General features: G+C 41.1%; 1 protein-coding gene across 1 annotated transcript in view; it reads left to right on the forward strand.

The window, feature by feature from the left end:
- SLC9A2 (solute carrier family 9 member A2) overlaps positions 1-13424 on the forward strand; it is a 33059-nt gene extending 19635 nt beyond the window's left edge. Inside the window, exons 5-12 of the mRNA XM_084264894.1 lie at positions 971-1173; positions 3980-4069; positions 5407-5477; positions 6954-7115; positions 7702-7798; positions 8696-8827; positions 10735-10825; positions 12835-13424. Of these exons, the coding sequence (XP_084121020.1) occupies positions 971-1173; positions 3980-4069; positions 5407-5477; positions 6954-7115; positions 7702-7798; positions 8696-8827; positions 10735-10825; positions 12835-13205 (1217 nt within the window). The 3' untranslated portion in view covers positions 13206-13424. The remainder of the gene's footprint in view (positions 1-970; positions 1174-3979; positions 4070-5406; positions 5478-6953; positions 7116-7701; positions 7799-8695; positions 8828-10734; positions 10826-12834) is intronic.
- Positions 13425-15602: the final 2178 nt, after the last annotated feature.

Below are 15602 nucleotides of genomic sequence, written 5' to 3' on the forward strand. Positions count from 1 at the left end.
CTTTGTGGTTTTCCCAGTCTTTGGCATAATGAATGTCAAAATGAAATTCTGTAGTTGAAGTCTTGTTTAGGTGTATGTTGTGAAGAACAAATTCCTGTAAGACACTGCTTAACCTCTCCTCAGTTTGCAGTACTAGCTCTTTTTCTTTAACCTTGAGACTCAAGTGCAGGTCAGGCTCATAAGTCTTATAGTTTTCTATGTAATGATTTGGTCCCTCTGTGTGTAGAGGCTGCTCATGCTCCGGTCTGCCTCTGCACCCCTTGTACCCTTACTTCCAGCTCCCAAGTCTCTATCCAGTGCAGAAATCTGGACTTATTTTGCCTCCTGCACCCACAACCCCACAGTTAATACCTTATGCTGAAAAAGAGCCAAGCAGCCTGACTGACCCCCAGCTCCTGGGTACCGGGCCTGCCCCATTCACCTGCCTTTATACCTTTAGTCCAGTCTGTCACATGGCTGGAGCATTTGTCTTTTGTACACCAGCATGTATTGGCATCTTCTCCTTCCATCCCCAGTCCTGCATCCTTCCTGGTTGCACAAATAAAATTGAGTGAACAGGAATTTGCAGGATATGAAGCACAGATTGATGGAGGTGACAAGCCAAAGTGTTCAAAAGCACCTCAAATCCAGTCAGCTTGGTCTGTACTGACACATAGAATGATTCTTCCTGTAGGGGTGCAAAGTCTAGCAGGTCACTGTCTGGTGGAGATCAATTAGCTGCTTTGGGTCCTAAAACCAGCTGACCTGAGGTGGTTAACTCACTAAATGTGTTTAGGATGACAGTCCTTAGGCATTTTAAAACTTTCTTCCATGGTATTTTCAAGATGCTGACATTTCATTTACTAAATAATATATAGGTAAGAAGCAAATAAAAGTGTCTTAAAACAAATGTTAGCATTGTGGTGGATTTGTGTGTAATTTCAATTTTCTTTCTTTCCCTCCTCCCTGTATTTCTGGGTTTTTTCCTTAGGTGTTTTTGTTCTGACTCAAATCATTAATGTGTTCCGGACAATCCCTCTCACTTTTAAGGACCAATTTATCATTGCCTATGGAGGCCTCCGAGGAGCTATTTGTTTTTCACTTGTGTTTCTGCTTCCTCCTGCTGTGTTCCCCAGGAAGAAATTGTTCATCACTGCTGTGATCGTGGTGATATTCTTTACTGTTTTCATCCAGGTAATGCCTTTCCTCTTCTGGGCTTTTTCCTCAGACAGGTTGTAAATAAGCAGTGGGTAAAACAGTAAATATCTTAAGTTACTGGAAGGAACATTCTTGAAGGTACTTTTCATGTTCATAGTTTAAAAAAAATGCTATGCAGACTGCAGACAGGTAGCAAAACTATGCCAGATACTAAGTACTTATGCTAACGTCTAAGTAGCATTAAGTATTTAAGACCTAGTGAGGCTGGAGAAGAGATAAAAGATAATCTGAGTACAGCCCTAGCACTAATTCCTTTTTAAAGTTGTGCATTTGCTTGGGAGTTTGGTATTGGGTATGGTACACAGTGAGCAGGGGATGGAACTCGCTGAGAGGTGAACTGGAGTGTTTGAGTCTGGGTGTTAGGCATTGATGCTGCAAACCAGCTGGACAGCTGTCCAAAAGCTCCAGGAGTGTGGAAGAATGTGAAGAACTTGTCTCTGGTGTCAACCTGGCCATGGAGGCCTAGTCAGAGTGACCAAGAGAGAGGGAGGTGACTGAAACCAGCAAAATGTAGAGGAGGCAAGTCCCTCAAACAGATAGGTCAGGCTAGTTGTTACCCAGAGCAGTGGGAGACATGAGGAGCTGCTACATGGGATTGCAAGTCTGTGGAGAAAAACATATCTTTTGGCCTGCCTTTCACATGGATAAAGCTGACATGGGAAGTAGCAAGTAGCTGTGCAAATGCTTGGGAAAGGGGAGAAAGTGGCTGTAAGTCAGTTAGCTGACCTTAGCATGTAAGCTGTGAGAACTGATTTTAAAGGATAGTATAATTTAAACTGTGGAGGTGATTGGAATGTGCTGTGAAATGCACCAAAGGGAGACTTGATAAGGCAATATATGTTTGCCTTTGATAAGACAATTTATTTTCTAGAGTAGTCTCATCTAACCAGACTATGGTAAAATTGGGGAGGGGGGCTACGTAGGAAATTGTTAATTTACTCATTAAACTGAGGTTTAGATTGACATTGGGATGATTGTAAAGTAAATGAGGAAGGAGTTGACAGTTTCTCCTATAACGGGAAATACAAGCATATAGATGGTCCTTTGAGTCAGAAAGGACCTCTGGGCGGTCTCTAGTTCAACCCCATGCCCAAATCAGGACCACATTTAAGTTAGATCATGTTGCTCAGGATCATATCAAGTTGAGTTATGAATATCTCCATGGACAGAGGTTCTCAAGACTCTCTGGACACATGCTCCAGCATTTGACCACTCAGGTCAGATAACTGGCTGATAAGATGTTATTAATGGAATTCCTAAAAGATGGTTTCTGGGGATGGTTTTGCTTAATGTTCTTGTTACTGGCCATGGCACGTGAACACAGGAATTTTTTGTTGCTGATGTTTCTCAATAACAAGCTTTGGAGATGTTCTCAGGGAGGCAGCAAGATGGGATATCATACAGAAAGAAGAGAATAACAGAGGGCCACTGTGGTAGAATTAAATTTAACAGTAATACATGCAAACATGTTCTTGCTAAGACTTGCTTCCTCATTTTTTCTATGAAATGGGAGCCTTTCATTTAGGAAAAAATAGAAAGGGAAAGAGACACAGATGTACTAGGTGATAATGGGGTGGAGTTTAGGCCACCAGTGCAGTGGGGAACAGAAGACAGGCAAATCTGATCTCAAGACATACTAAGACAGATATTTCTATCATAGAATAATGTCATGTTCTACAGTGCCCATGGGACTGGTAAGCCTGTCGTGTGAATGGAGACTAGGATGCCCTGGCCTTAGACAACTGAAGGAGAAGAGAGAATATAATTACTGTTTATATCAGGGAGTGAACACCGGCGAAGGAGGAACACTGTTTAATCTAAAAGCACAAATGTTGGCACAAGAACAAAGTGGTACAAAGTGGCCATGATGCAATTAAGAAGCAGCTTTCTAATTATCAGAACAATGAGGTTCAGGATGAGTGTTCCAGTATGAGCAATGGGGCAAAGAAACCTGACTGCTTTTAAGATAAAGCACCATTCATTTATGAAAGAAATATGTGACCTGGTTGTCTGGGATAGTAGGGACTGATCTCAACACCATGAGAGATTCATTCCTCTCCCCTGTGTGCCTATGCAAATAAACAAATTATGTCAATTCTTCCACAAACAATTGTTCAAAACCATTATATCATTCTGGGATAGCCAAAACTTTTTGTTCTTTCTCTTCTGAGAATAGTCAAGCAAGAACACATATTTACAAAAGATCTTAGTGTCATGGGTCTTGAACAGCAATTTGAGTGCTACTGTTGACACATCTTCGAGGCCCTGTTTTGAAAGTAATCATTGAGAAAGAGGACTTTGTATGTTTGCTTCAGAATGGTGGGGGATCTGTTTACTAATTCATAAAACAAGTGAAGAGTTTTCTGATACATAACAGAACTGAAAAATAAAGTTTAAAAATACTCTGGATGGGGTAAGTGATGTGTTCCTGATGGGTTTTTTTCAGGTTGCTCCTCTTGGACCTCTTAGTTCCAGGGAGCCCCTTCTTTCCTTCTATTGCATTAGTGGAGTCTGTGTGCTGACAAGGACTTCACAACTAATTCTAACATTGCCAAACACAAGAGTGAATTCACTACTATAATTATTGTGTCAGACTGGATTTGGGGTTATGTGAATTTGAGAAGGTGAAAGGGTAAAGAGGTAAAAGAGCTAAAAAGTTATCCACAACTACGTTCAGTGCTCTGAGAGGTGGAAAAGACCGAAAGGCTTTGATTTTTCTTTATCTTTATGGGGAAAAAACCCCACCAAACTATTTGCCTTTTTTTTTTTTTTACCTTCACAGGGAATAACAATTCGCCCACTGGTGGAGTTTCTTGATGTCAAAAGGTCAAATAAAAAGCAGCCTGCTGTCAGCGAAGAAATATATAACAGGGTATGTTGCATCTTCAGTGTCATAGATGAAACCCCCATATAGATGAAATTCCTAGTGGCTTTCAATATGACAGGGGTTCAGCATCCAGTTTTACAGAAAGGCACATGCTCTTTTAGAGTTCTTTTGATAGCTGTTATAAGCACAACAACTGTAAAGCTTATATTTAAACTTTGGCAATTATCAGAATTGTTGTTCTATTACATATGATTACTTTTGTTTCTTCACTTACTTAATTGTTGACCTCCTGAGGTAAATTAACTTTCTGTAGCTTGTTTCACAGATGAGATACATGTTATTTTAGAAACTGGCTTCATTAAGGAGACATCTACCAATTTAAATACATTACATTGCATTTGAGTTAGCCAAATTAAACAAATGCAAACTCGTCCTAAATACACTCTTAAACTTAACTGTCACATCATCAGCCTCTTCATGGGTTTGTATTTGGTACGTGTATGTCTCCAGTTATTGCAGTTTATTAGCCATGCATATTCATGAATGCATTTCTCCTTGCAGCATACCTGTGACAGGTGGTTTGAAAACCCAGAAATGAGGATTAATAAGAGCCACAATCAGCAGAGAAAGAAGTCAATCTAGGCATCTAAATGTCTGTCTTTTGGGGGCTTATCCTTTAGACATATTTATCAGGATTTCCCCCTGAGTTTGAGAGACCCCTGCTGAGGTACTTGAATTAGGAGTGAAGAAGCTGCCTCTGGGGATCAAATGAGATCTTACCGGAACTGATTCATTTTTTTGTAGTTCCTAATAGGCTGAGGAAGAGTGTGTTTCTGATAATTAGGTGATCAGGATGCTTTGAGGTGATGCTAAGTCACAGTTCCCTAAAATAGGAGCTCAGGACCTGATGCTGGGTATCGCGGCTCTGTCCCGTGCATCTCGAGGGTTCAGTGCTGATGTGGGGGAGCTGCTGCCTACTCAGTCTTTCGCCTCCACAAAGTCTTACTTGGTTCACTGTCAGCTGTGGGGAAGTCCCTGAAGAAGTCCCAGTCATAGCTCTAAGTAGTTAGGGAACTTAAAAGAAACAAAAATATAGGAAAACAAGTTACCTCTAGATTCAGGCGGGAGCTGAGCAAGACTGACGTTGCGGATATTAGCAACTAACTTCTGTACTCTCAGGGCTGTGAGCTAAAGAAGCTCCAGGGCAACAAAACACAGTCTGGCCCTGAGTTTGGTTAAACTGAATGTAGTTAAACCGAAGACTCATTCTGAATTCTGACTAGACTCTTCTATTTTGAAGTAAATTAGAAAATAATAATTATCTAGGGGTGAGCTAAGTGGTGTTTCTAAGTTTATGTAACGAACCAACGTTTCCCCTTTAGTTCTTTGACCACGTGAAGACTGGAATTGAAGACGTGTGTGGACACTGGGGTCACAACTTTTGGAGAGATAAGTAAGAACGGCATTTAAAACTCTTTGTTGTACAGGAGAGGCTGAACTGGCTCGGCAGCAACAAACAAAGGTTGTTGGGCATCATATTTCATTTCCAGCCTTTTATTCTTGAGAGCAGATAGTTGTTTTTAGAACGTGTGGGTTACAAAGGGAAAGCAGCAAAACAATGTCTTTTTGCTAAACCACAAGCAAGTAAAACAAAATTTCTAGCTGGGAAGAAATGCAGCCCTCTGGTCCCAGGGTAAAGGACTGTACCTTCTGGGGGGGTGTGTCATCTCCCTGTTTCTGACCCTTTCAGAGCATTTCCTGTATGTCTGCTGAGGCTTTCATCCCATCTGGCTTTCCTCCTGCAAATTGTACGTCTCTGTGGCATTAAGTGAGGTGTCAGTTCCCTGTTTAATGGGAAACACGAAAAAAGCCAGCTTTGGGACTTTCTCTAGAAAGACCAAGGCACTAGCTGGCATGAGGTACATGAGAGATCCTAATGGCAGGCAGCTCCACAGTTCTTGATGTTATTATTTAAGACTTAGTGCCAGTTAAGAAGATTAGTACTGGCAATACCTGAATAATTCATGTTTTCAATTTAGCTGCTGAATCATCATTATCATCATTGGTTTGGATCTAACTCCCTTTTCTCAGAAGCATGCTGTTTTACAACCAAATCCTTTAGACCCAAAGCATGGGCAATGCCATCATCCTCCTTCTAGTCACTGAGTGTTTTTTACAGAGAGGAACAGCACCAGCAGGAAGGGCTGAGAAGAGCCCTCTCCAAATGACTTGAGGGCATGACAGTGAGACCACTTTCCTGACAGATTTATGTCATGGGTACAACTTTCTTTTACTCAGCCTGGTTCTCCTCCAGTCTGTGTGAGGCCTTTCTTTAACAGATTACGGAGCAAAGGAGGGTCCCACCTCTCCATGACCTTCAGAAACATTTTTGACCTAAATTCAAGAATAATTTCAGAATGGCCAGAGGGAAAAATATTTTCTGACAAACAAAATCACCCCAGCTGTAATCAATATTTTTTCACCAAGCATCCACGAGGGTTGCAGTTGCTTTAGAGGAAGGGTGAACTTCCATAGTTTTACAAAAGCAGGCTAAAATTTCAAAGAAAAAGCAGCTGGTGCAAATTTAGACCTTTTATTTGTTATTACAGTAAATATTTAATGTTCTCTTTGTCTCAGTGAAAACAGAGAATTAAAAATAATATTGTCTAATAACACGCAATACCTAAGTCAAAAGTTGCTGCTGGGGAGACTGCCCATTAACGTATTAACCAAAACATAGGTTAGGTCTGTCTATCTGAAGCAAAGACGAACTTGACCCTTTATTATGTTACTCAGCAGGTCATTAATATGAACAGGCACATTCCCAGGGAATAAACTCCTTCACAACCGCGTTAAATACAGTATATTGCCTTTCCTTAACTATGCACAGTAAAAATTAACTGGTTGGGTTGGTTTGCCTCACGTACAGGTTTAAAAAGTTTGACAATAAATACCTGCGAAGGCTCCTAATCCGGGAGAACCAGCCCAAATCCAGCATTGTTTCTTTATACAAGAAGCTGGAAATCAAACATGCCATTGAGATGGCAGAGAGCGGAATGATAAGCAAGGTCCCATCGTCGGTATCTCTCAGGTAAGCAAGCGAGGCCAGCGTGGCCGAGCGATTCGTCCTGGTCACACAATGTATTTCCCAGCCCAGTCTGTAGGCCGGGTAATCACTTTGACTTGGGACACCTTGTGTCCAAATGTCACCCCAGCAGAAAGCGGATGTGAAACGAGAGCGTATCGCTTGCAGCTCACAGGTGGGGCGCCTGGTGAGCTGTGCTCGTCCGGAGCGGGTAGTTTTACAAGGGCAGCTGCTCACGGGAACATTGATTTGCCATGTAGAGCGGAGCTGGGTTTGAAGCAGTGCCCGCACATCTGCTGGGAATAGCTATGAGGGAAGCCTGGGGAGCATTTTGGAAAGTACCTTAATCAGATTTACAATTTAACGCAATTTATAGGAAATTTTGGAGACTTGAGTTGTGAGCCTTACCACTGACTCAGATGAGATCAAGGTTCGATTCCTACATGTTTCATTTTCACCTGTTCCTTGGTTGTTGTGAAATGTTATTTCCAACCTTAATGAAGGAAATAGTTCAAATGTAATTCCCAATCATAAAACCGATCATTCTTCCCCTCTCTCTTTCCTCTGTTTTCTGTTTTTCATTCTGCCACAGTGAATATCACGAAGGAAAAATAAAGCCACTTTCTCCCACTGAAATGGAAAACATGAGGGAAATATTAACAAAGAATCTCTACCAAATACGACATCGGGTAAGAATGAAGTTTTGCATACTTAAATATCCCACTACTCTTGAAATACACTGACTACCTTCCTAACATATCTTTGGGCTAGTGCGGCATCTACTATACCGTGGCTTTATAATTAGCGCTGTTGCCTATGAATATGTTTCCTGCCACATGTTCGGCAACATATTCACACTCCCTCATGCAAATAGCTTACTTGATCTTATACTATAGATAAAGATTAAAGCCTTTTTTATTATTATCTACTATATACTTACATTATTTAAAAAGGATCATAGGTGAAAATTCAAACCAACGTTGTCCCACTTAGATCGGTATTTTGGTCACTTCATGATATGGGATTAGATTTCCCATTAGCCTCCAGTTGTGAAGTTGTTTGTACTAAGAGCAGAGGTGATGGGCTGGAAAAAACAGTGAAATAAAAGCAAAAGGACATTTCACATTTACCCTCCTGTGGCTAAGTAGTTCAAATGTCTGAGCCCTTGGAAAACATTCAAAAGCAGAGCAAGCTTCAGCTTGCTGGAGGTAAAAATGACTACCCCCTAGGTGACTCATGGCTTTCAAATGTGCATCCTCTATCGACATATTGACTGAGCTAGGACAGTGTGGGGGCAAACACTGTATTAAACAAGCTTTTTCCAATTTATCTTTCATTATAAATATCAGCAGGTTAAAATAGACAAACAAACAAACACACAAAACAGGTGCTTGTGAAGCAGATATCTAAAACACTGGTGGCATAATTACTGCTCTTGTTCTTAATCATCTGCAACATGATTTTGTTCACAGGATTTATGCTGCTTATTAAAAAATTAAAGCAAAAGGCTATTTTGCATTGCGCTTATGCTTCAACACATTTGACATTTTGCTTTCCAGAATGTGACTGCTGCTTTTGTATTTTAGACAATGTCATATAACCGACATAGCTTGGCTGCGGATGCAAATGAAAAGCAGGCCAAAGAAATCCTGATCCGGCGCCGGCACAGCCTTAGGGAGAGCCTGAGGAAAACGAACAGCCTGTCAAGAGAGAGACCGGTACTTGCATTTTAGTTGTTTTCTAGAAAGTGGTTCTTTGTAGCTAAATGCCATGCAGGAAAAAAAAATCTGCTGATATGCAGAAAAAATAAATCCCAAATTCAGAAGATAACTGCATGTCTCATGTCACACTGTGACCTTGAGTTCCTCACATGGGCCCCTTAATTTGTGTTGACCCCTTCAGCAAAGCTTCAGTCTTGTGGAATGTTACATGGGAGTGGGATATGCTGCCATAATTTTATCTCAGAGGAGCTGAACAGGCTCTGTACACAGTGTACTTCTAAGGGATGGGCAGTACTCTAACGGTATTTTGATGAAGTGAGGATGACTGAGGTTGAAAATGACTTTGAGGTAGACAAACTACATACAGTATTTTTCAAAATATGGGAAAGAGAACTTTTAATTGAGCCAGTCAGTATGAGCTCTTCATTTGAAAAATGTTGTGGGCATTCATAAACATAGTCAGGACTTCAGATTTTGACACAGGATAGGAAAACCCCCTTCCTCCTACAGGAAATGCTGTGGCACGTTAATACTTGGCTCTCTGAGGCCACCCTGCAGTATCTTCACTCTGAACATCAGACTGTATTTGAATGGAGCAAACTGATTCAGCAGGGAAGCTGATCCCCCAAATCATCTTCCTATTTTAGGTATCAGGGAAGTGAACTGTCCTATAAATAATGTATTTTCATGTTACCAGAATACTTAGTGACTGTTGTCTTCGTTGATAGGGTTGTCCTTCAGCAGCTGAGACTGGAATGATGTCTCCAATAAGTGCTCGGTATCATTTGTGATCATTGGCAGAGCTACCGTGGTGTTAATTGTCACAATAAGTCTCTTCCTGGTTGATTTTTTTCCTCCTCTCAACCACAGTTACATATGTTATCTTTGTCATACAAACAATTGAAATACTAAGGTGGAATAATGAAGAGACTCAGCAGGACTGAGACATTTTCAGTGCAGGGAAAGAAACAGGGTGTTTTACAGCTTTTAAAATGCACAGGCTGTAAATTTAAAAATAATTGTCCTTGGATAAATCCACTGCAGAGGCAAGCATAGCTGTCCTGAGCGACACAGCCATATCCAAAGAGGGGAAAAAAATCTCTCTTGGAAAATAAATCTCCTTGCAGGTTGCCTTTGAGTGTGCAACAATGAATAGTACAAGCTATTCTAAAGAAGAACTGGTAGACTGTAAAGGTTTTTAAAGATCTTTGTAATGCATGTCAGAAAGGGTGCCCTTGAAAAACTTATGGATTTAAAAAATAATAAAGAAAAGCAACCTGTCCTGGAAAGAACCGCTCGTGTTCCAGGAAGTATGAGGTGTGCTTAGTCCTGGGAAAACGTGGATTTTATGCCCTGAACTGGTAAATGATCACTCTGGTGCCTAACTTCCCCATCAACTTTGGCATGACTAGTCAACTGTATAAAGTCATTTATATGCATAAAGCACTTGCAGGATCAGAATACAGATTAGTTCTTGTGCCCGAGCTTCAGTATCAACCTGAATTTTGCAGCTGACTAATAAAAAGTTTCAAACTGGTATTGCACGAAGTGATGCCACGTTGGAAGCACGTGCCTTCCTCAGGAAAACCTGCCCAGGTAAGGCAGAGGTTGGAGAGCATACATACACTTCTCAACTTTGATCTCTGAGGGCGTATCACTAGGCTTTCTTTTGATTAAGAGACTTGAGTCTTTACCTTAGTAAGTCCAGACCTCAACCAGCAACCAGCGTTAACTTGAATGTGTAGTAAAAGATCACGTATTAGCTAATCACAAACTACTCTCTAGCTCTTTAGCCACACAAACCCATTCAAGCCCCAGTCGTGTATCTGAACGTAGGCCACACACTATCACAGTACCACACAGACTGTGGTAGCTCAACCTTTCTACTCTTTCTTTGCACACAGGCTGCTGCGAACACAAAAAGATTCCTGTCGCTCCCTAAAAACACTAAACTCCCAGAGAAACTACGAGTGAGAAATAAATCATCTTCCAGAGGTAATGAAATATTTTCTGCTCTCTCTTACTGTGCTGCAGTCATTTTTCCTACATAGAGGGAAAGTTTTTTCCAGGGATCACGTAGAGAAATCAGGGTGTCAATCCCCAAATAAATACTAAATGTTTTATGTACACATGCTTTCATTCCAGAGTGTACCTTCATTGGGTATTTCTAGGTGTTGGATATTCAGCAGGGGTCTTGGGACATTAAAGGCAGTGGGTCCTAAAGCAAGTAGAGTCTTGTGAGGCTTTCTCGGGTCGAATGCTGTAGTGGCATAGTCCTCCCAGCACATCTCATGGGGGCACACAGCAGCCTGAAACCCTTCTGCACCAGAAACACTGCCATGGCTCATTCTCCTTGTCTTTATTCCGTAATGTCACAGAATCACAGGAGTTCTTGAGTTCTAACAGAAAATGTAAAAACCCAGAGGAAGATAACCATTAAATATGAAAACTTCTCCCCGTTCAATATGTTATTTCTGATTATAACTGATTGCATTACCATGCTCATACCATGCTCAGGAGCATTTCCTTTCATAACAAGCAAGCATCGAGCTCTCTCTCTGGGAAAATTAAATCTCTGCACAGTCATGAAAATGTCCTGATCCCCACCCCAATTAATTTTCCACTCTTCCAAATTAATTTAGCAACAAAATGTGTTTTTGTCTGTTAATAATTACATCTTTTCTCTCCTGAATGTAGGATATCTTTTATTCTGTAGTTATGTCTGCAGAGGTCACCTACTGTCATCTAGAATTAAAGAGGAAATGTGCCTCCAGATTATTCAATTATCAAAAAATACATTATTTGACATATTTAGCAGGGGGGGAAAGCCTGCAAACACAATCTGACAATGTCCTTCCTTGATACATAATTATCTGGGTGAACAGACAATTATGTGGTGGTATATTTTATTGACCTCTTCCTCACTTTTAAAAGAGATGTTGTAGGCTACTAAGGGTGGTTGTTCTTGTGACAGTTGCACAGTACAGAATTCTTGGTTTTGATATATTTCAAACATCCTATCTGGCATAAGTCTAAGAGCAAATCTGAGGCGTTCACAAATGATTGTTAAAATGATTATCAAATAACTGAAGTGTGCAAGTTTGGATGTGCAAGTTAGAGATTTTTTTATGGGGAAGTGGTGTCAGGTGGTGTGGAAAACAGCCCGGCCTGACTCAGCTCACCTGGGCTGGCTGCCTGGGGAGGTCAACTCTGGCCTGGCCACAACCAGGACATTATGTTAACTGCTTTAAAAGAAGTCTGCTAGGGAAAATACATGCACACATACACATCCAGAAAGTTTCAAGCTAGGCTTACCTAATAGCGATCATCTGAGAGCATTCCCTGAATGCTTACACCAGCTTTCCCTTCATCATTTTCTTCCCTGCTGTGAGGGGGTGAAGGGGTCTGCAGGACTTGGAACCTCCTGTGACATTTGTACTGTGGGTTTTCTTTGATAGCTTGCATTCAGGTGTATTAAGGACAGGGTTTTTCCTCCCATCTGTACACTGACTTGGGAGATCTTTTGCTTGGTGTAGTATTGATGCTCCTTTCCCAAAGTCAAGTTTCTAGAGTCCCTGTACATGTGCTCTGGAAATGCCTCTCAGATCAGATTTGGTGGGATGTGAGTGTGAGATATCTCATTCTTCCATCTTGCTTGGGCGTCAGCAGGCACTAGACCCCAAGTACCTCAGAGGGAGACAGGTTTTTCCATATCCAGAGCCAGAACTAGGGAAATGCCAACTCAGACAGGGGGAAACTTGGCGATTAAGGAGCAGCTGAGTGAAAAACCTAAAAACCACAGTTTTGAAAGGACGTAAGTCAAATCTATCCTCTGTCCTGGCAAAGTTTAGTGTCTATTGCTGGGTCTAATCAGAAAGCACCAAATGTAGGAAACACAGGGAATCTTTCTTACATGGCTGCTAGAGCTCGCTGTGCTATTACTGGAATATTCCTGAAAGAGAAGTATTCTACACCTAAAATTTTAATTTTGTTTCAATTAACAGTGGGTGACAGCAGTGACTCTGAGATGGATGCTGCAACTACAGTGCTCAATCTAAGACCCAGAGCGGGGAAAATCTTAAGAGACCAGAGACTGAGACCACAGAGGCCCCCATCTGAGTTTAGGGTGGAGTGGAAGAATGAAGTTGACATGAGCCAGGACGGCCGAGGAGAGCAGCAGGAGCCGAGCGCCTTGCCCCAGCCATCCATTGGGTTCCGGCAGCCACTGCTGACAAGACCAAGATTTGGCACTCTGAGCAGGGAGGATCTGACTGCAGACCATGGGTTGGCAAGACCTATGCCACCACCACGGTTAGTTAGGCAGGCATCCCAAGGGGAAAGGCAGAGAAATAAGCCTGAGAACCAGACGTACTGAACGTAGCAAAAGGAGAACTATTTGTAGTAAACCATGGATGTATCGGATCGGGATTCTGAGCTATCTGATCGGACTATGGGACCCATTAAAAGAAAAGAAAAAGCCTCAGTGTGGATCTAACCACTTCCATTTGGGTAAAGTCTACGCCATTAACTAAGTGAAAGGAATGCTGGAGTGACTGCAAAGCTGAAGACATTTAAAAAAATAATGTCTTTATAAATAACTTATGGCAATGCTTTAATTACGTTATTTCCACTATTAAGATAAGATGGAAATGTGCCTTATCACATCATCTCTTGTGGAATCAAATCATGCAGGTTCAATACACAGTTGAAGAGCACTGTTGAAAGTCCAGTGATGAAAGGGTTCTTAAAAGAAATTCTGTGTCATTTCAGGTTTTATTTATAATTAAGTAACACTTATTTTAATTAGAGCTTTAATATGAGTAACACTGAAAATTGCACAATGCACCTATTGTATAGACATTGTAAGAAGAATAAACATATTCCTGGAGCCTGGTTTGTTCGAAGAGCTGTGGTGCAGAAAAAGAGGAAGAAGAGGAGGAACAAGCTGTAGGAGCAGAATCACAAATACAGTTTATAGAGAGGAGCTGCAACAGAGACAAGACCTGAATAGCTTGAATTTTTACTTCCTGAATTTTTGGCAATATGTAGTCTTGGAAAAGTACTGAGAATCACCAAAGGAAATCTGAATGGCCTTGACTTTCACTATAGTGTCAGCAAGAGCTGAAAGCACCTAGTAGGACACCAGAAGCCCTAAAAAGAGAAGACTTCAAGCAGATAAATAATGTTTCTTATCCTAAATTGCTTTTGCACCTTAGTTTCTCGGTTGCAGTGCAAATGCAGCAGGAGAATAGCTGCAGAGCGGCTGCACGGGGACAAAGCGAGCAGTCTCTCCTATGAGTCAGGGACCACTGAGACTCCAGCAAGCTCGTTCACTCGAGCTTGTGACCTGGTCAACTTCTTTTACTTTTTGTTTCCTCATCTGTAAAAGGGGGAAGATAATCTTTTCTTTGTCTGAGCTATGCACTCCCAGGAACAAAAATGTTCCGTCTAATTTGTTTGTACAGAAACAGCAGCACAGCAGGGCCCTGGAATGAGCTGAAGTCACCGTGCACCTTAATAACACCCACCAGAAACATGGACTTCTTCGTCAGAGCATTAGCAGCCACCGTTTGAGTGCATATGGGGAGGGAGGGTGCATTAAAATAAATGATACTTAACTGTAGCTCTCAGGAATTTGCACTTTCTGTCCCACTTAGTCTGTCTTAAATTTTGAGCTTGCTCTAGAACCAGTACACATTTCAGCACAATGCAGAAATCGTTTTCATTCTACTTGTTACTATATTGATAACTTTCATTGAAGAATGTACACTGTGAAATCATAACTTTTCTTCTTCGTTAGCACATTTCCAAATCTGTGGGCAATAAGTTGTTGGTTTTGTTGGTTGTTTTTTTTTTTATTTAAGCTTGTTTTGAAAGAACTATTAAAAATCAAAATTTCCTTTTAAACATCACAGGGTAGATTTCTTTCAAAGGTTCTTGAGTGGGGTTGATAAATTATTTTTATAAATGGGGATTAAGACTTTCCTTCTTCTAACAGCTTTTTCAAAATAGTAATTTCATGTATGTATTTGAAATGTTAAAACTTCCTAAACTCTTTTATTGGCACAGGGGTCTTTTGTGTTTCCCTTCTGTTACAGCTATGGAGGTTTCTGCCATGTGTCAAATGCAAAGTCCAAGCTGCAGAGGGATGGCTACGTGATCCCTAGAAATCTCAGTCAAAAACGTTCATGGCTATTCTCAGCGCATGATTTTTGTGGAAGACAATACTTAGCTCTCCTTTAATGATCAGGTCCTGTTTGTAAATAAAACTGGGTTCAAACCAACCCAGGAAGCTTTAAAAACAAATTTATCTTTCAATGGGAGAGTAAGTTTCATCAGTGAAATTGCAGGGAATACGCCATCACTGCATTATTGGGACCACGTTTGAACAAGAGAGAAGTCTTGAGCTTGGATTTCAGTTTTGAAACCACATTCTCCTTGCAGATCAGACTGTTTAGATTAGGTGTTTTGTATCAGGCCCATCTGAAATCTGACCAAATAAATGAATGTGAAATGCTGCACATCAACATTTAGCATACTCCCTGTGGAACTTGCTCTTTTGTGTGCTGATAATGACCAAATAATTGGCTTGTATCTGAGGGAAGCTGCCTTTTTTTTCAAATGGTTTTAATTTTTTATGGCACAATTTGAAATACTGAATGCAGGTGTCAGGAACCTTGCTGTTTTGGTGGTTGTCCATTAGTACACTATGAGCTCAGAGCACTGGTACTTAAAGTGGGTGCCCCGTTGCACAAACACACCAAATCGGAGG

The sequence above is a fragment of the Gallinula chloropus genome (genome assembly GCF_964237585.1).
Source record: "Gallinula chloropus genome assembly, chromosome: 1".
Classification (NCBI taxonomy): Eukaryota; Metazoa; Chordata; class Aves; order Gruiformes; family Rallidae; genus Gallinula; species Gallinula chloropus.